The 19463-nt window shown below is 34.7% G+C and overlaps 1 protein-coding gene across 8 annotated transcripts in view; it reads left to right on the top strand.

Moving 5' to 3' along the window:
* Positions 1-19463, top strand: part of BIRC6 (baculoviral IAP repeat containing 6) — a 208280-nt gene that overhangs the window by 89169 nt on the left and 99648 nt on the right. For 5 of the 8 annotated variants that reach the window (XR_009694811.1, XM_061155639.1, XM_061155641.1 and 2 more), the window contains 16 exons: positions 217-431; positions 694-902; positions 1233-1579; positions 2180-2399; positions 2906-3039; positions 3772-3909; positions 5279-5406; positions 7317-7448; positions 8272-8487; positions 9206-9389; positions 10008-10163; positions 11854-11987; positions 12611-12764; positions 15258-15374; positions 17288-17442; positions 17931-18057. Coding sequence is in view for 7 of the 8 variants with exons in the window: in XM_061155639.1 (XP_061011622.1) it covers positions 217-431; positions 694-902; positions 1233-1579; positions 2180-2399; positions 2906-3039; positions 3772-3909; positions 5279-5406; positions 7317-7448; positions 8272-8487; positions 9206-9389; positions 10008-10163; positions 11854-11987; positions 12611-12764; positions 15258-15374; positions 17288-17442; positions 17931-18057 (2766 nt within the window). In the remaining variant the exon portion in view is untranslated. The remainder of the gene's footprint in view (positions 1-216; positions 432-693; positions 903-1232; positions 1580-2179; positions 2400-2905; positions 3040-3771; positions 3910-5278; positions 5407-7316; positions 7449-8271; positions 8488-9205; positions 9390-10007; positions 10164-11853; positions 11988-12610; positions 12765-15257; positions 15375-17287; positions 17443-17930; positions 18058-19463) is intronic. The other 3 variants (XM_061155638.1, XM_061155640.1, XM_061155637.1) reach the window with 2 other exon arrangements.

Below are 19463 nucleotides of genomic sequence, written 5' to 3'. Positions count from 1 at the left end.
GTAACTTATTCTTATATATATTTTTAACTTAAATCTTGGAGTTTAATACACATGGATGTTTTAGACAATTTTTGAATGAGAATTTTTAACTTCTTGTTTGTAGTTTAGTAAGTTGATTGTATGTCTTAAGATAAATGTTCCAAGTTGTTTCTGAGTGTATCTTGTGGTTAATTGTTGCGGTCTTTTATGTCAGCTGTTGCTCTCTCTGTCTCATAGGAGCAAGGAGATTTGTGACCTTGGATTTTGGCAGACCAATACTATTGACAGACGTATTGATTCCCACTTGTGGAGACTTGGCCTCCTTGTCAATTGACATTTGGACATTAGGAGAAGAGGTTGATGGGAGGCGATTGGTAGTGGCAACTGATATTAGCACCCATTCACTAATTCTTCATGATTTGATACCACCTCCAGTGTGCAGATTCATGAAGGTAAAGAACTTCAAGAAGATGAATTGATACACTCTCTCTGTTTCTGATAAGTTGTGAAAAATATTCAGACATACTTTTAAAGTCTCCTTTTAAACTATATGTGTAAGTTAATCACTTTGCTGTACAGCAGAGATGAACACAATATTGTGGATCAACTGCACTTTAATAAAAATGTATCTTTATAATAATTTTTTTAAAATACATGATTCAGATTTTCATTGTTGTAGATGAGTAGGTATGTATATTTATGTTTTCATTTCAGATCACTGTCATTGGACGTTATGGAAGTACAAATGCCAGAGCTAAAATCCCATTAGGATTTTACTATGGTCATACCTATATCTTGCCTTGGGAGAGTGAACTGAAATTAATGCATGATCCTCTGAGGGGAGAGGGAGAATCTGCAAACCAACCAGAAATTGACCAGCATTTAGCAATGATGGTTGCTCTACAGGAGGATATACAGTGCAGGTTAGTAGAAAATTGGTGTATATTTTAACTTATTGAAGCTGTATATTTTGTATAATGTCTTGCATGTACTTGGTCAAGAAATGCCTTTTCATAAATGTATAGAGAAGGGCTAAAAGCAGGAGGACAGTAGCTTGTTATAATGTTTAATGCATTAATGTGATTAAATAATTGTTGGTTTGGTTTTTTTTTACTACTTACCAATTGATTAATTCTTTCTAATGGTTGTATGTTAACTTGTTTTAGAGATTTTATTTTTTAGTGTATATTCATATATGTATTTTAAAGAGAACATTGCAAGAATTATTTTGTTCATTTATTTTTTGCTTATAGGTATAACTTAGCTTGTCATCGACTGGAAACTCTTTTGCAAAGTATTGATCTTCCTCCTCTCAACAGCGCTAACAACGCACAGTACTTTTTGCGAAAGCCAGACAAGGCAGTCGAGGAGGACAGTCGAGTTTTTTCTGCATATCAGGACTGTATCCAGCTACAGCTTCAACTAAATTTGGCTCATAATGCAGTGCAGAGGCTCAAAGTAGCTCTTGGTGCAAGTAGGAAGATGTTAAGTGAAACATCAGACCCAAAAGATTTAATTCAGACGTCTCCCACAGAGCAGTTGCGCACCGTCATCAGATATTTATTGGACACTTTGCTTAGCCTTCTTCACTCTTCCAATGGTTTGTATTTAGCTTAAGTACCTAAAAAGGCTGGAAACACATTTCATATCATTTTGTATGTTTTAATGTACTAATATTTACTGGGTACTATTTATTTTGATATCCTTTCTGATATGTTTTTGAAACGTGTTTTTAGGTTGAGTGAATTTTTTTCCCGTATTCTTATTTGTTTTTCTTAAATCTGTGATTAATTTTTTCTTGAGTTTCAGCTATTGATGTTCCACATCATTGTGTTAACTGGCAAAATAATAATTACTATTTGAAATTTCAACACTGAAAGCTGTTAATAAGTTGCTAATCTAACAGAACTGTCAGTTTCTAGCCAGGAGCTATTTTTGATCATTACATATGGCTGTGACCATGTGCACCCAAATATATACACATGCGCACGCACGTGTGCGCGCGCACACACACACACACAGAGCTATCTGATTCACCCAACTCCACATAGAAGTATAATTGATGTAATTGCTAATTTTTTCCCAAATGTTTAGCAATTAAAATTCCACATATAGGAGGAAAGCCTATCTGGGGATGCTGATTTTGATCCTACAGCATGCTCTTAAATAGGAAATTTTACTGTTTTCTTTCTTGTAATAGGACACTCTATTCCTGCAGTTTTGCAGAGTACGTTCCATGCCCAGGCCTGTGAAGAGCTTTTTAAACACCTGTGCATCAGTGGAACCCCGAAGATACGGTTGCATACTGGTCTTCTGCTTGTCCAGCTGTGTGGTGGTGAAAGATGGTGGGGCCAGTTTCTTTCTAATGTTCTTCAGGAATTGTACAATTCCGAGCAACTTCTCATCTTTCCACAGGATAGGTAGGTCAGAAAATGCTGGAATAAAATGTTACTAGTGGTTTATTCCCACGGTGTTCAAATTGGAAATGTCGTGTATGTGGATACTGAGTGTGGAAAAATTAAGCATGTCTTTTCAGAGTTGGAGCAGTGCCTGGTGAAGGGCATATTGAAGAAGATTCTACATGATATAACTGAACCATATTCTTTAGTTTCCTAACTGAATCTATGGAGTTTATTGATTTGTGTTTACAAGTATTTCCTATCAGATTCTATTACTATATGTGTCAAATGTATTTTTTTGAGTCTGTGATAATGTTGCCTCTACCTGATTTCTTGTGGATAAAATTAGAAAATATAAGCAAATAGCTGAAAAAGAGCTATTTTTAACATTGTACTTCCAGATATAAATCTTACTAATAACCAAATAGTCTGTCATTACTCTCTTAAATTACAGTGTGAATTATTTTGAATATGAACAGTTAAATTGATTCTTACCCAGTGTTTTATTTGTATCTTTTTTTTTTTAGGGTCTTCATGTTACTTTCCTGCATTGGTCAGAGGTCACTTAGTAACAGTGGAGTATTAGAAAGCTTACTTAATCTGTTGGATAACTTACTGTCACCTCTTCAGCCACAGTTACCCATGCATAGGAGGACAGAAGGTATTATTTAAATTAGTGTTCTTCAGTAAAAACATAAGATTCCTGTAAATACTGTTTTTATAAATTATCTAGTCTGAAATATTTATTTTAATATTCACTTTGCTGCACATTTTTTTGATATTTTTGTGATACAGACTTTAGAATGACCAGCCTTCATGTGATTGACTGCCTTGTGGTTACCGCTTTTTCAATGTGTTACCTTTTCTTTATGTGAATTTTGAACTTGGAAATTATTGTGTATTTTGTTTTCATACTATCGTGATTAAAATCAAGCTCTTTAAGTTTTTCGGCAGCATTGCTCTTCTGTTTATTGATAATGAGCTTCGTTTGAGCAAGAAAATTGTTACTGGAATAAAAACTCTGAAACATAGTGTAAAACTCTATGACTTGTAAATTGAGAGCTTTTTTTTAAAATTTCAGCCCCCTTTAAGTCTAAGAATAGCTTCTTATACCTTGTTTTCTGTAAGTTATTACCTGTTAGATTCAAATTATACTTATGGATCTGTTTTTGTACCATGAAAGATTTGTTAAATCTTCCATTAGATTTGATGTGTGACTCAATTTGTGGCTGCAGGTTTCAATTTTGAGGCTTACTATAAATAAATATTAGTGTTGATAATTATATGGTGTATTTTGGAGTTATAAAATATCTGAATTTTATAATTATTTTGCCAGACTTCATTAGGATTCTTAGGGTCACGTGACTATTTCCCCCCTTTCATTTCTATGCAGGAGTACTAGATATCCCCATGATCAGTTGGGTTGTTATGCTCGTGTCCAGGTTGCTGGATTATGTGGCAACCGTAGAAGATGAAGCAGCAGCTGCAAAGAAACCTTTGAATGGTAAAGACAGGGAGAGGTTTATGACAGGTATCAGAAGTTTATAATAATCTGCTGATGGGGATTTTGAATGACTATGCGATTTTTCCAGAACTGACTTTGGCCTGGAGATTCCAGCTATATGTAATTTATGTGAGATATTAGTTAACTTCAGCAGTGATCACACACATACACGTGGACCTAATGAGAAGGAAGCCTGTGAAGGGTCACTGTGGTTCATGGTGTTTAGTGTGTCTCTCCATTTACTGTTATAAAACGTTTCTATTAATTAACTGCACATGGCTTTTATGCCAAGATACAGAAATTCTTAGGTTCTTGTGAGTTGTAATCTCCATAAGCTTGAAGCACAGAAAGTTTTTTAAATGAAAGGAAATCAAAGTGTGAGATAAATTATTTTCTTCTTGTTTTCCAAGTTAACAAGACTTTATGAAGCAGCTACATATCATATGTAAATACAGATAAGAATTTCCATAAAATTTGGAATTTTAAAAAATTATTAGGATTATACTATTAAAGGGCTGTTGAGATGTTTTATACGTTAATCAGTTGTTTATGATACACATTGTTTGAGAATAGGGTGGGGAATTCTTTTCATGCACAAGGATTTTTTCTTAAACCATGCTGTATATTCATATCTGTAGGTCACTACTCAGTTACAGACTCTAGAAGTAAGACACAAATGCAACTGCATGTAAAGTTGGAATATAACAAATAGTATGTGAAGCCTTAGTTTTATTCATAGCCTTCAGGTATTATGAAAACACATTGGTGGAAGACATTTTTTTAAGGCCTGAAGAATTTGAATTGACTTGACAAAAGGATAATAAGAGAACAGAAAAAGCTGATGTGAAAAAATTCATTGAGGATTGGTGACGTGGGATTAAGCCTGAACTGAACAGAATTACCAGTATGGAATAGTCTGGACACATTCCAGAATGAGAAGAAATAGAGCTATATAGCATGGTTTTTTAACTATTCAGTCTTATTTTCACAATCATTAAATCAGATTATTAAGTATCCTTTTTTTTTGGATACCTGCACAGAAGCATAGAGTTTGAAATAGGCAATAGCAAGCATTTTGTTGTTGTTACATTTGAGTGACTTTATAAAAGTGGTATTGTACAAAGATTAATTTTAAACAGTTGTGGAAAAAGTTGACTGTTACCTTAATGGAAAGATTGAAGGAATAGAGAACTCTGGTCTTAAAGTCACTTAGGGTCTAGGTTAACTTTTCTAAGATCGCATGTTCTTAGCAATTTCTTTATGATGGTTTCCTTAATTTTTTAAAAAAACTTTTGTTGTGATTGACACATTTATTATTTTATATTTTCTGGGTATGAGCAGTACTTTAAAATCACATTTATCATAATTACTAATACAACTTTTCCTTGCTCTGTAGGTAACCAGTGGAGTTTTATTAACAATAATCTGCACACCCAGAACATAAGTAGGTCTTCCAAAGGCAGCAGTAGCCTTGATAGATTATATTCCAGAAAAATAAGAAAGCAGCTAGTTCATCATAAACAGGTAACTTTCAGTATTTTTTTGCTTGGGTGGTTTTAGTGTTTGAGACATTGTTTGAGGTAGACTTTCCGTCAGACCTTAGGTATGACATTTAATGAACTACTTAATTTAGGGAAATTATTTGACACTTTTGAGACTGAGTTTGTTTATTTGTAAGATGCCTAAAATACATAGTTCACAGATTTTTGCCAAATTCTTTTAAACTGTCTACCTCATAACATTTCTGATACTACTTTCTGAGTACAGCCATCATTTGCCTAGTCAGAAGACGTATCTGCCTTTGTTTGCTCAATGCAGTTCATTTTTCATGCTGCACCTAGAGAGTTCTTTTAGATACAAACCTGATCATATCACTCCACCTCTAAATTGTTAGTGGTTTCCAGATTATCTTTGAATGATGGTAAAACTCCCTTAACGTGGCTTTAGCATATCTATCATCTGCCCGTCTTAACTTTTGGGTTTGAATTTTGGCCTAGCCATAATGAATTTGAGTTCCTGGACCACCTGCAACCAGTCTTCTCCTCCAAGATTTATTTTAGTATGTGCTTATTCCCCCATCCCTTCCTCTTCCCCCGCCAAACATTTAATTTACTATTTTGCTTGGATAATTGAACTTACTTTTCAGAAATTAGTTCATATTCACTTCCTCAAGGAGATCTTCCCTGGTTTCTAAATTAGAATCCTATAAAATAATCCCATGTATCCTGTATTTTCCCTTTCGTTATATTTATTGTATTCTTCTGTTGAGATTCGTTTGTTAACCTGAGTTTATAGCTGATGTCAGATTCTCATACACCAGTACTTTATTATAGTTCTATTTTAAAATGCATCTTCCTCTTTGTCTTACAGTATATATAGAGATACATACTGTATCTTTAATATCCAGTATGGAGCCTAGTATGTCTCTTAAAAATATTCGTATAATTGATTTAAGATGAAAGAAAAAAGTTGAAGTCGCTCAGTAGTGTCTGACTCTTTGCGACCCCATGAACTATAGCCTGCCAGGCTCCTCCATCCATGGGATTTTTCAGGCAAGAATATTGGAGTGGGGTTGCCATTTCTTTCTCCAGGGGATCTTCCTGACCTCGGAATCAAACCTAGGTCTCCTGCACTGCAGGCAGACTTTTTAACTGTCTGAGCCACCAGGGAAGCTAATTTAAGATGAAATGCGAATTTATATGAAAACATGTATGCTCTGAAAGTTTGTGAAAGTTTGGGTTTTTTAAAAAGCATGACTTAGCACTAAATTACTTACTTTTACTTCTGAGTTTCTCTACTATGAGCAACCGTTGGCCCTTTTGCAAGAAAAATGATGTGAAGCTTTTTCACATCATTGAAATCTGAATAACTTTGGTGAACTGTGATAGTGTCATTACTCTGTTGTGATATTTTACTATTGTTAGGCAAAATGGGTTAGGCAAAATTGGGTAAAGTGTAAAAGAGATCTCTGCATTATTTTTAATAACTGCATGTGAATTTATAGTTATAAAATTTTTAATTAATAAGAATCATAGACATACCAAAAAATTTACTACTCTTGAAGGAGATTTCCATAAAAGCCAAGCTAGGACTCTTGTACGGTAAAAGTATTTTCCTAGTGTATTTAAAAATAATTCTTTTCCTCTGTTTAAAAACATTCCATTAGTCAGTCTCAGTAGAGGCTTACATAAAAAAAGTACTCCACTTGTTTCTCTTCTTCCATGGATAACAAATTGGTTACTTCTTAATTACAAAATGGGGAGATCTTTTATTTGGATTTTGGAGGTGATTTTTTAAAAAATCAATATAGTTAAAACTAGACTTTATAGAAAACTACTTATTCCATTAGTTTGCTATATGGATTCTGAGAAGTACAATAACTTATTTTGTTGTTTTTAACATTGCTAACTATAAGATTAACATTTTCTTTAAAGCAACTTAACTTATTAAAAGCAAAACAGAAGGCTTTGGTGGAACAGATGGAAAAAGAAAAAATACAGAGTAACAAAGGATCATCATATAAACTTCTGGTAGAACAAGCAAAATTAAAGCAGGCTACCTCAAAGGTATGATCTTTATTTTTTAATATAATTAGAAAAGTTGCTCTTCCGTTTAGTATTAATATTTTAAATTATTTGAATAGTTAAATATCTTTAATAATGATCAGGAAGCTTTATGTTATTCTGCTTATTAGCAGAAAAATCTATCCTGTGTACTTCTTTGGGGGGGAAGATAGCTTTAACTCAAGGAAATACATGGTTAATGTGGACTTAAAGTATTTTTCTAGTGTATTTTCTTTAAAGTGGATTATGTTCCAGTAAATTGATGATAAAAGGATTCAGGATGTGTACGGTTTTCTTAATGTGTCCATTCTAAGTGAAAATTAATTTCAGTGATTTTTAAAGTTGTTTTAAAAATAATGACTTTTTTTTTTTCAACTTGGGGGATAGCATTTCAATAGCAACGAAGTTTGCATATTGTGTTTCTATAAATATGAGATTACAATTATTCCAGCAAAATTTGAAATGAACTAATACTCTATGCTTTGTATGTATAGGTTTCTTTACCATTCACCTTTAAAGATTATGTTTAGGGTGTTTTGGTAATATTTAAAGTAATAGATTTGCCCTAATAGAGCCTTTTTATAGAATTCCTCCTTTCTGAAATTCTGTCAGACATCTGATGCATTATTCTAAAATAGACAAAGGCATATATTGTCAGTATAGTTTTTAATAATCTTACTTTTTGAAGCTTATGGTTTGCTTAAAAATCGTATTCTTTCAAGTTGTAGGTTTACTGAGTGTATATTTTCATCCCAGAAATAAACTCATATTGAAAGAATTTTCATTCAATAAACATTGACTTAATATTGTAAATTTCTGTGTATAGCACTTTAAGGATTTGATTCGGTTACGTCGGACAGCGGAGTGGTCTCGTTCTAATTTAGACACAGAAGTTACAACAACAAAAGAAAGTCCAGAGATAGAACCACTTCCATTTACTCTGGCCCATGAACGTTGTATTTCAGTAGTCCAGAAACTTGTCCTATTTCTCCTCTCTATGGATTTTACATGCCATGCAGATCTCTTATTATTTGTTTGTAAGGTAAGTAAACTAATAGGCCTAATTTATAATTACAGGCTTAGAGAATAAGAAAAAGAATGAAGAAAAAAATAGTTTTTTTTTTTTTTTTTTTGTGCAATAGAGTTTATTAAAGTATAAAAGGGATAGAGAAAGCGTCTGACATTAGACATCAGAAGGGGGCAGAAAACCCCAAAAATACAGTTTTAAATTGAGTTTTAAGAGAAATAAAAGTGCTTTGGTTTTCCTTTTATGCAGTTTAGTTTTTTTTAATGTGCCTTGAAAGATTTTAGAAATACTTGGGCACTTATTTTTAGGAGACCTATTATACATTTTTAATCTAGTTAAAACTAGATTAATGTAGACTTGAAATGTAAATAGTGTGAAGTGAAGTGAAAGTCTCTCAGTCATGTCTGACTCTGTGACCACAGGGACTATACAGTCCATGGAATTCTACTGGCCAGAATACTGGAGTGGGTAGCCTTTCCCTCCTCCAGAGGGAAAAGCCCTGAAGGTTTTCCTGTAGCATATTCATTGTTTGTAGAAATTGAACTTTTCAACTCATTTTTTTACCCGGATTTTAACTTTTGATCCATGAAGTTACATTTCCTTTGCATTTCATGTCAAACAGTTATATTTTGACATCAGATGCATTCTATTTGAAAAGTTACTTCACTGCTTTATTTTTGGAGAAAACATGTAATGGCTACTTAAGTGTATGATTTTATAAAATGTATTACAGGTTCTTGCACGCATTGCAAATGCCACGAGGCCAACTATACATCTGTGTGAGATTGTGAACGAACCCCAACTGGAAAGACTGCTATTACTTTTGGTTGGAACTGACTTCAATAGAGGAGATATATCTTGGGGTGGTGCTTGGGCTCAATATTCCTTAACTTGTATGCTACAGGATATTTTAGCAGGTTTGTTAGGATTTATTTTTAATAAGGTATATCAAAATGAGCTTGTTGATGCTTGACTAATCATTAAAGGAAATTGTACCCCTCAGGAGTGTAAAATGTCTTATCTCAGCAGTAGCAACCTTTTTGAATTATTTCTGTGTTTAATTATGTTACCACCTGTGATAAATGCAAGTGTTTATGGAGGAATTAGGTTATAAAGTGCAGGTATACGGGAGCTAGTCTGCTTCCTTATTAATACCAGCAATGGGCTGCTTCCAAGTTCTCTTGGTATGCTTGAGGAAGGTACTCCCTATTCCTCAGTTTTTTTCATCTGTAAAATAAGGATAATAAAAACATCTTTATTGTTATTTTGATGAATAAGTGAGTTAATATATTTAAAGTGATGATAATGACTCCTTGTTCATAAGGCACACATTTTATGTTTTTACTATTTAGCATTTGAAGTTAGTGCAGTGGAAGGCCCTAGCATTTCCTTGGATAAATGAGGACTCATTTGCCTCAGAATCTTTTATGGTTGGTAGAGTGTACATGCTATTCTCCATACTAGATGAAAAAATATGTTTTGGGTGTCTTTACTAATTACTAAAGCAGTTAAGGTGATGATTTTCTCACCTGCAGGAGAATTGCTGGCTCCAGTAGCTGCAGAAGCCATGGAGGAAGGAACAGTGAGTGATGATGTAGGTGCAACAGCTGGTGACTCGGACGACTCCCTGCAGCAGTCTTCAGTTCAGCTGCTGGAAACCATTGATGAACCTTTGACACATGATATGACAGGTACATCCTTTGCTTTTTAACTAAACATATCCTTAGCTCTTTTTTAAAAAATGTGAACTTAAATTTCAAAATTAAGAATATTAATGAAGTGTAAAATTTTTATAGTAAGTCTTTGGCCTTAGTAACCATGTCAGTATTTTTCTGATAAACAGGTTTTACTTTGGTTTTCTGCATGCTTCTTTTTAAAAATAATTTTTCTTTATTTGTTTATGCCTGTGCTGGTTCTTCATCACTGCATGGGCCTTTTTGTAGTTTTGGTGAGTGGGCGCTACTCCTCATTGCAGTGTGTGGGCTTCTGACTGTGGTGTCTTCTCTTGGTGCAGAGCACCGGCTCTGGGTGCACAGGCTTCAGTGGTTTCAGTTCCTGGGCTCTAGATCACAGGCTCAGTTGTGGCAAACAGGGTTAGTGCTCCGCGGCAGGTGTGGTCTTCCCTGACCCAGACTGATCTCCTGTCTCCTGCATTGGCAGGCGGATTCTTCACTGCTGAGCCACCGGGGAAGCACTTTGCATGCTTTTTCTAGTAAAATGGTATCCTTTCTCAGTTTCCATGTTATTTTGACACAGTCTTGGCTCTGTGGAAGGAATTACAAGCTAGAAAGCAGTTAAAAATACACAGTGGTAAAGACAGCAATGGCTCTTGCCTTTTTCTTTCTTTGTTTTCTGCCTTTTCAAAACTATAGTGTGCATCTTAGCATGTACAAACCTTTGTGGTGTACTCCCTACTTTTCAAGACTCTGTTTAAGTTATTTCCTTATATATTGCAATGCTACAGTCATTTCATTTGTTTCATTACTTAGAGTCTCTCATGATTTTATCCTTTCTGTCTGATAGTCCCTTTACCTGGAGTAGACTTTCTTCTCTAGTTTACATAGTGGACTTCTTGTCTGAGATTCACATACAGCTACCCTCCTCCAAGAAGCTTTTCCCGTCACCACCAGCTATGGTGGAGACTGCTGTTGGTGCTCCCTACTTCCTTGATTGTCTCCAGTAGCAGCTACCATGCTGTATTTGGTTTAATTTCTGTTGTGTACCCTCACCTTTGAACCCCTGTTAATTTATTGGAAGGTAGAGATTTATTTTTTGATCTTCATATACTCAAACCCTAATGAGTCTGATGTTTTCTTGACATTGTATGAATATATGTTGAATAAAAAAGGGTGAGAAAGAAAGGAAGAGAAAGGTTGGAAGGCATAAAAGGCTGGTCAAGCATTTGCAATCATCTGAGAGCAGAATAGTTTCTAACTCATGATAGAAAAATAAGGTGAATAGCAGTGTTCTTAAAACTTTACTTTTCACTTTAATAATGGGTTTTCTTTCCCTAACTATTGGGTGTAATTTATGAATTAAATGTTTGAGGCAATAAAATGAATAATATTGTTCATTCTAGAAATGGTTAGTGATTATTTTTAATAACAAAGTTTATGTAACTTGATTCAACAAGGACTAATCCTATGGTCTTTTCCCCTAGGAAGTTACATACTATTGCACTGGTGTTTTTAATTGTGTGTTATAGGGTGATGTGTTTGTGTACTTACTTCTGCTTAATTGTCAAGTATAAAAATTTAGAGACTTCTGTATCAGAAACATTTTATATTTAAGTAAATGCAATTACTTTGTAATTAAAAGCAGTAGTATATTGGGTAAATTTTATATATTCCACCAAAAAAAATCACTTTAAATTATTTGAAGGTGCACCTCCTCTTTCCTCTTTGGAAAAAGATAAAGAAATTGACCTTGAGCTACTTCAGGATCTAATGGAAGTTGACATTGATCCTTTAGATATTGATTTGGAAAAGGATCCTCTTGCAGCCAAAGTCTTTAAGGTATGATCCACTAAAATATTCTTAGCAATTAAAATCTTTCATCTTATACTTCTGGTTTATTGATTACTTAAAAGAGGAAAGTATACACTTAATGTAACCCTTTATTTAGTTTGCTCAAAATTAAATTACTATAGATACTATAGTAGATTTTTTATGATACTATTAGAATGTTATAAGGAGAACTGACATCATTTTTTTAATATAGCTGCTAATATTATCTTAAATGTTAATAAGAACCATTAATAAACATAGGAGGTAAGGTTATGGAGTACTGATGTTTTAAGCAGCATTTAAGCTCATCCTGGTTGAGTTCATTGCAGAATCTACGTCTTTACTAGCCGCTACTCTTTCTAAAAGAGATACATCTCTAATACTTTAGTTTATTTTGTTTGTAAGGGATATTATTAAGATGGTAGATTCTAATAAATAAGGTCTTTTTAGACTTGGGGATACAGTGGACTATTCTGAACCATTCCTATGGATCATTAAGTTTATGTTTTAAAAACTTAAAGGGTAAGGGGAATGTTTACTTTGTAGCCCTGTTTGAGTTAAGGTGGTATAAATAATACGTTACTCTTAGTGAAGAGTCAAAAATAAACCACAGTTTTTTCTATTTTTTTAAGCCAATAAGCAGTACATGGTATGACTATTGGGGTGCTGATTATGGTACCTACAATTACAACCCGTACATTGGAGGTCTTGGAATTCCTGTAGCAAAGCCACCAGCAAATGCAGAGAAGAATGGATCACAGACAGTTAGTGTTTCAGTGTCTCAGGGTAAGTGAGGCGCTGTTATCAAGACAAGCTATTCTTAAAACAAGTTCTCAGTTTGTGTATTCTTGGTCTCCTGAGAATTTGATCCTGAATGTATGCTGAGAGAGTTTATTATTGCAGGGGTGCCTTGAGAGTGACTGACACTGAGAGCTGTGTGTTGGTCAGTTTGGAAGCATTTCTATTTATGGTCCATCTTTTGTTTCTCAAAATAACACTTAGCAAAATATACTTGTGAGTTGTGTGAGTTTGCCAGTCGTTTTAATTATTTTTATTGTTATTGCACTTTCTTTTATTTTTATTGTTATTATAATAGGAAATTTATATTTTATTTGTAAGCAGAATGAAATCATGTCGAGTATTATTTTTGCACTCTTCTAGTCACAGAGTATATAACTCTTTTTTCAATGAAATATTTTCTTAAATTTTGAATCAACCATACATTCAGCTATTTACTGAAAAGTTAGAAGTATAATACAGAGAACAGCTTTATCCTGACCCATTTGGGAGTAAGTTGTTAATCTGATATTTTTCTATTTTGTTTTGTTTTACAAAGCAGGACATTTCTTCTACATAAACACATCAGGAAGCACAGTCCATCAAAATCAGGAAATTAACATTAATACTAACCAAGACTCCATTCAGGTTTCAGCAGTTGTGTCTAAATAATGTCCTTTATGCAAAATGATCCAGTACAAAAGTGTGCGTTGCATTTTACAGTTGACCCTTGAGTAATGGTGGAGCAGAAGGGCTCACTCCCACACAGTTGAAAGTCTGTATGTAACTTTACAGTTGGTTCTTTCTCTCTAAAGTTGCGCGCACATGTGTGTGTGTGTGTGTGTGCATGTGTGTGTGTGTGTGTGTGTGTGTGTGTGTTAAGTCACTTAAGTCCTGTCTGACTCTGTGTGACCTTAATGGTTGCAGCCAGCCAGTCTGCTTTGCCTATGGGGATTCTCTAGGCAAGAATATTGGAGTGGGTCACTGTGCCTTCCTTTAGGGAATCTTCCCAATCCATGGATCGAACCTGAGTGTCTTAGGTCTCCTGCATTGGCAGGCAAGTTCTTTACCACTAGTGCCACCTGGGAAGCCCTTTGCATCCATGCATTCAGCCAAGTGGGTCGTGGAGTATATATTTATTGAAAAAAAATCCGTGTAAGTTGACTTGTGCAGTTCAAAGTGTTTTTCGTGGGTGAACTATAGTTACCGTATCTCTTCAGCATTAATCAGTTCGCCACACTTTTACAGAGGTGACTTTCATGATCTGGATGCTTTTGAAGATTATAAGCCAGTTCTTTGGTAGAATTTCCCTCACTTGGGGTTTGTATGCTATTTCCTCATGATTAGATTGTGCTTATGTGACTTTGGCCGTAATATTAGGAAACTATAGTGTCGGGTTTTTCTTATTGCATCCTATTAGGTCGCTCATGATTTTAATTTGGATCATTGCTGGTGGTCTTCAGTCTAATTACTTGATAAAAGAGTTGTCTATCAAAATTTTCCAGTGAAAAATTATTCTTTTCCCTTTTGTAAAAAAAAATGTTTATTGGTTGGAGTGACAGAAGAATACTTGGAAACTTATTTTTTTTAAAAGAAGTTAATAGTTTATCCATTTACTTCTGAATAGACAAGTGGTTTCCTTTTTTTATTCAGTGTGTTATAATTTGTTATTACCATTATTTATTTGTCTTAAAATATAGGGAACATAAAGTTTTCCATTTTAGCCATTTTAAAATGTATAGTTCTATGCATTGGGTAAATTCAGTTATCATTATTTATTTTGATATTCAAATTGCCCTGATTTGACCAGTGATATCTCCTTTAAACTGGTCTCTGTTGTTGTTGTTTTTTTTTTTTTTTTTGACATATCCTCATCTTTCTTTGAACATTTCCCTGTTTTTTGGCATAACAAGATGCCCCAAGCTCATCATTTACTTTCCCAGACTGAGAATTAGCCACTTCATGAACAAAAAAGATGTTTCAAAACCTTTTAGTGGAAGAATTCAAGATTTGAGTACTAGATAAACTTGTTGCTAATTTGGGGCTGTTTCTGTGGTCTCTTGATGGACAAATCTAGGGAATGTGTACACACATTTGTGGTTATATTTATTTCTGTATTTGTCTGTCTATCTAGCATGCCGCAAGTTCACATTGATACATCAGTTAATCTAACTAATCTAACTCCATAGGCTTCATTTTTCCTTTGTTCATATTTCTCTTTTCTCTTGATAGCAAGGTGCTTGAGTCTCGTTATCCTTAATTTATTTGCTTTCATTGTCATCACCTCCCTTACTTGGTGCCTCTGTATCTCCACTGTCCCGTCTCTAGCCTCCTTTGCCCAGATACTGTTACCTGCTGTACCTCTGGGACCCGTGCCAGGTTGTTCTACTGTGAAGATGCATTCCTCACCGTTTGGGGCTCAGATGTCAGCATTTTGTTGTAGGAAGTAGGACATGAATAATAATTATTAAATAGCTTTTGTTTTTTAATTGTTTTTTGTAGCCCTGGATGCTCGCCTAGAAGTTGGACTCGAACAACAAGCAGAACTTATGTTGAAAATGATGTCTACCCTGGAAGCAGATTCCATTTTACAGGCATTAACAAATACATCTCCTACATGTATGTAAAAGTCACCACTCTTAAGAGTGTTATACTTAACAGTTTATCTCTCGATTATCGTCAGATGTACTCAGTAACGATGGATTTTTTTATAACTTATTTTTGGCTGCACTGAGTCTTTTTTGCTTTGCAAGGGCTTTCTCTAGTTGCCGTGACGAGGGGCTACTCTCTTTTGCAGTCGTGGGCTTCTCCTTGTGGTGGCCGCTCTTGTTGTGGAGCACACACACAGGCCCATTGGTCGCGGCTCTCGGGCTCTGGCGCGCTGGCTCCGTACCTGAGGCACAGGGCTTTGCTGGCCACGGCACGCGGGTTCTTCCTGAGCCGGAGGTTGCACGGCAGGCAGATTCCTACCCACTGTACCACCAGGGAACTACCAGTGACAGGTTTTAAATTCTCCCTTGCTGATTTAGTAGCAAGTTGAGAGATAAGATAGAGGATTAATGAATTTGGAGAGAAGGGGAACAGAACACCTCCATGTAGTGTTCTTAAATTAGTCCAAAAACTTGAGTCATGTTGTTGTTATTTGTGGTAGTGTGAGGTTAATGACATTCTTTTGGAAGCCTGCGTAGCTAGCTGCCTAGGAGTTTGTTGCATTATATCCAGATTTATGATCAAGTGGGTTTCTTGATGGTAACATCTTTATCTTCCTTGAAGACATATGAAAGATGAAAGACATATCATGATGATAGCCAAATGGGTCTGACTGAACTACAGAATTAAGAGGACTACTACCAAAATTATCTATAGCAAAAGAAGAAAAGCTTTTTATCGTGAATGACCAGGTAGTAAATATTTTAGGCTCTCTGGGGCTGCGCATTGTGTTCTGCAGTTCTGCGCTGACTTAAGCAGCTGTAGACAACATACACCTAAGTGAATAGCTGTGGCTATTAAGAAAACCGTGTTACAGAGTCTGGTGGCCTGCCAGATTTGGCCAATAGGACACGGTCTGCTGACTGTTGATGTTGTGCTAGACTTCAGTAGATCCACTTCTGTCACGTGAGTACAGTTGAGAAAGCAGCCTGTCTACCTTAAGATAGAGCTGTGCTAGGGAGATGGTGATGTTTTTACTTTTCTTAGGTCAAGAAAAATGAAAATGTGGTGGGCATGGTGATGAATAAAAGTATAAGGGTACTAGTTAGAACCTAGGAAGCATGTCATGTCCTTCTTTGAAGGAGAGTTCACAATTCTTTTCAATAGAGAAATTTGGGTTTTCAGATCTTCCTATGTAAAGTTGAATTCTTTTGCTTTGCATTTTTCATTTTTTCTTGCCTTAGGAAGTATAGAAAAAATAGAAAAACCTAAGAATTGGTGTAGTGTTCTGCATCTTGATATATTCTATCTTTTGATTATTCTTCTTCCCAAAACTGTGTTCCTCATTTAATATAAAACTTTCTAAATATATGAGAAAGTTCTCTTAGCATCCCTTTATTTCTCTGCTCACCATGAATCTATACTCAGTTAGTTTGGTGTGTGTATCCTCGCATCAGTACTTTTCAATATTTCCCTGACAATTTTAATGTGCCATTTAAGGTTGAGAATCAATGGATTAGAGTCAAGATTGTTCTAAAGCCATCTTCTCAAGAAATAGGCAAGGGTCTTCTTTCTTTCGCTTTTTTCCTCCCTCTTATTAATTAGGAGAAAATTGCAGATAGAAATTGCCAGAGAGTAAAGTTCTTTCCCTTTGGTGGACAAGTGCCGTGAATTTGGGAGCTTCTCTTTGTGGTGGTTTTTCTTTTGAACTTTGAAGTAATGTTGTAAAACCTTGTTTTCAAACAATGTAATGCTGAATCATTAGGGAAAAAATGCAATTTTAATTTAAAAAAAAACACCTTCACTTAACTGTACATATTAATAGCTAGTTAACATTTCTCCTGCTACTTTGTGATAAAATCACAATTGTGTTTAATTTTCAGTATCACAGTCTCCCACCGGAACAGATGATTCACTTCTAGGGGGCTTACAAGCAGCAAACCAGTCCAGCCAGCTTATTGTACAGTTATCGTCTGTCCCAATGTTAAATGTTTGTTTCAACAAACTTTTTTCCATGCTTCAAGTCCATCATGTTCAGGTATGACTTCAGGAGAAATGGTGTATTTTTAGACATTGTTGCCGGCCTGGAAAAGATGAAATAACTAGAAAGATCAGTCTCAATCAGACGGGGATGATTTCTTTGTCATATTCAGATGGAAAAATCTTGGAGTTATTTTAATTAACCACAGTTCATCAATTTTTTATTTTTATGATTTTAAACTTTACTTCTTTAGTTCTAACTGCATATTATACACACACTGGTATTTAAAGACTTGAGTCACCTCTTTTAATTTAGTAAAACATTTGTATTTGGTAAATTATAAATTTTAATTTAGTTAAATTTCATTTGATCTAGATTTTTAAGATGTTTGCTCTTCACCTGAATTGAAGTAACTAAAAATAATATTTAATTGACAAATTATTTACTCATAACTGTAAGGATTCATACATAAGTTTTTTTGTTTACATGGTATTTCATGATATCATGGGTACATTTTCTTTCTGTCAATTTTCATTGCTTTTCAGTTGGAATCACTTCTCCAGTTGTGGCTCACATTGAGTCTGAATTCTAGTTCATCTGGAAACAAAGAAAATGGAGCAGACATTTTTTTATATAATGCTAATCGAATACCTGTTATTACATTAAATCAAGGTAAGATTTATTTGAAGGAAAATCATTTACATAGCATAAAGTAAGTTAAAAAAAAATGATTAGGTTAATAATCTTTATCATGGTTGTAATGTTTTAGTAAAAAAAAAATCACCTATTTTAATATACTAACTTATTAATTAGCAGGAAAGAGGACAGAAAACTGTATTCTCTGATCTGTATTATGTCTGTCAGACATAAACTCTACAGTGTTCTGTTAATCTTTACATTGTATTTCCTTAAAGTATTGTCTTGTTCATAAGCTATTCTTTTTTGTTTTTAATTCTTTATTCATTTGGCAGTGTCGGGGTTAGTTATTGGGTCTTAGTTGCGGCACACAGGATCTTGATTGTGTGATTCTTGTTGCGTCTTTTGCTGTGGTGCACGGACTCTCTGGGTGAGGCACATGGGATTAGTTCCCCTACCAGGCATTGAATTCTTGTCCTCTGCACTGCAAGGCGGGTTCTTAACCACGGGAAAGTCCCGTAAGCTATTCTTTTGCAACTGGTGCTTTTTAAAAATGTGCAGTAACTCTAGGAGAATTAGTAGATTGGAGAAAGATATCAATTTTTTTGTAGAAGTTGTGTTCATTCATTTTGTTCTTTCCTTGAGAAGTGCAGCAATGTGGGAATTGCGGGACTTGAATAATATCCTTCAATAGGAATAGAACTTGCTTTCAGCTCTGGTTACAGGAATCTGTTTAAAGAAAAGTAATAGTTATTTGTTCCTGGTGCTTTCTGTCTGGCGATGTGCATCACACGTGGGCCTCATGTGGCCCGTCTCTCAGCCTTAGTGACAACTGTGCTGTCCCCTGGGCCTGCTTACGTTTGTCTCTACAGGAGCCAGCCCTACTTTACTTGTTAGGTTTCCATGTGTTTCACTGTATTCATGATTATTGTTATAAATTTTGTTCCCATCTCTTTTTTAAATTTTATTATTGTGAAAAACGTTAAACATAAACAAGGGTTCAGTTCAGTCGCTCAGCCCCATGTCTGACTCTTAAGAAGTATTAATTATTTCTTACTGTCGTCAGATATTTGGTCAGTATTCAAATTTCCAGTTGTCTAAACTGTTAACAAAACTTTTTTGTTTATTAGAGATAGAATCTGTAGAGGGTCTGCACATTTTAATTATGTTTTAAAATTCCTCCTGTCTTTTTTTTTCCCATTCCTTTGCACAGTTTTTTGTCAAAAAAAATGGTAGTTTGGTAGTTAGACCTGGAGCTTAATCTGAATTTTTGTTCTATTATTTAAAGGCAGTTTCATAGGTTGTTTGTTTTTGTGTTGTTAGTAGGCATTGATGATTAATGCCTAGAATTACTAGCCATTCACAGGAAGTTTCAAAATGAAAATAGTCTGACTTTGTTATTGCTTTTTTTACTTATCTTGAAATATCAATACTTCCATAAA

Source organism: Dama dama, chromosome 11, assembly GCF_033118175.1.
Source record: "Dama dama isolate Ldn47 chromosome 11, ASM3311817v1, whole genome shotgun sequence".
Classification (NCBI taxonomy): domain Eukaryota; kingdom Metazoa; phylum Chordata; class Mammalia; order Artiodactyla; family Cervidae; genus Dama; species Dama dama.
This window is presented reverse-complemented; position numbering and strand designations above follow the sequence as displayed.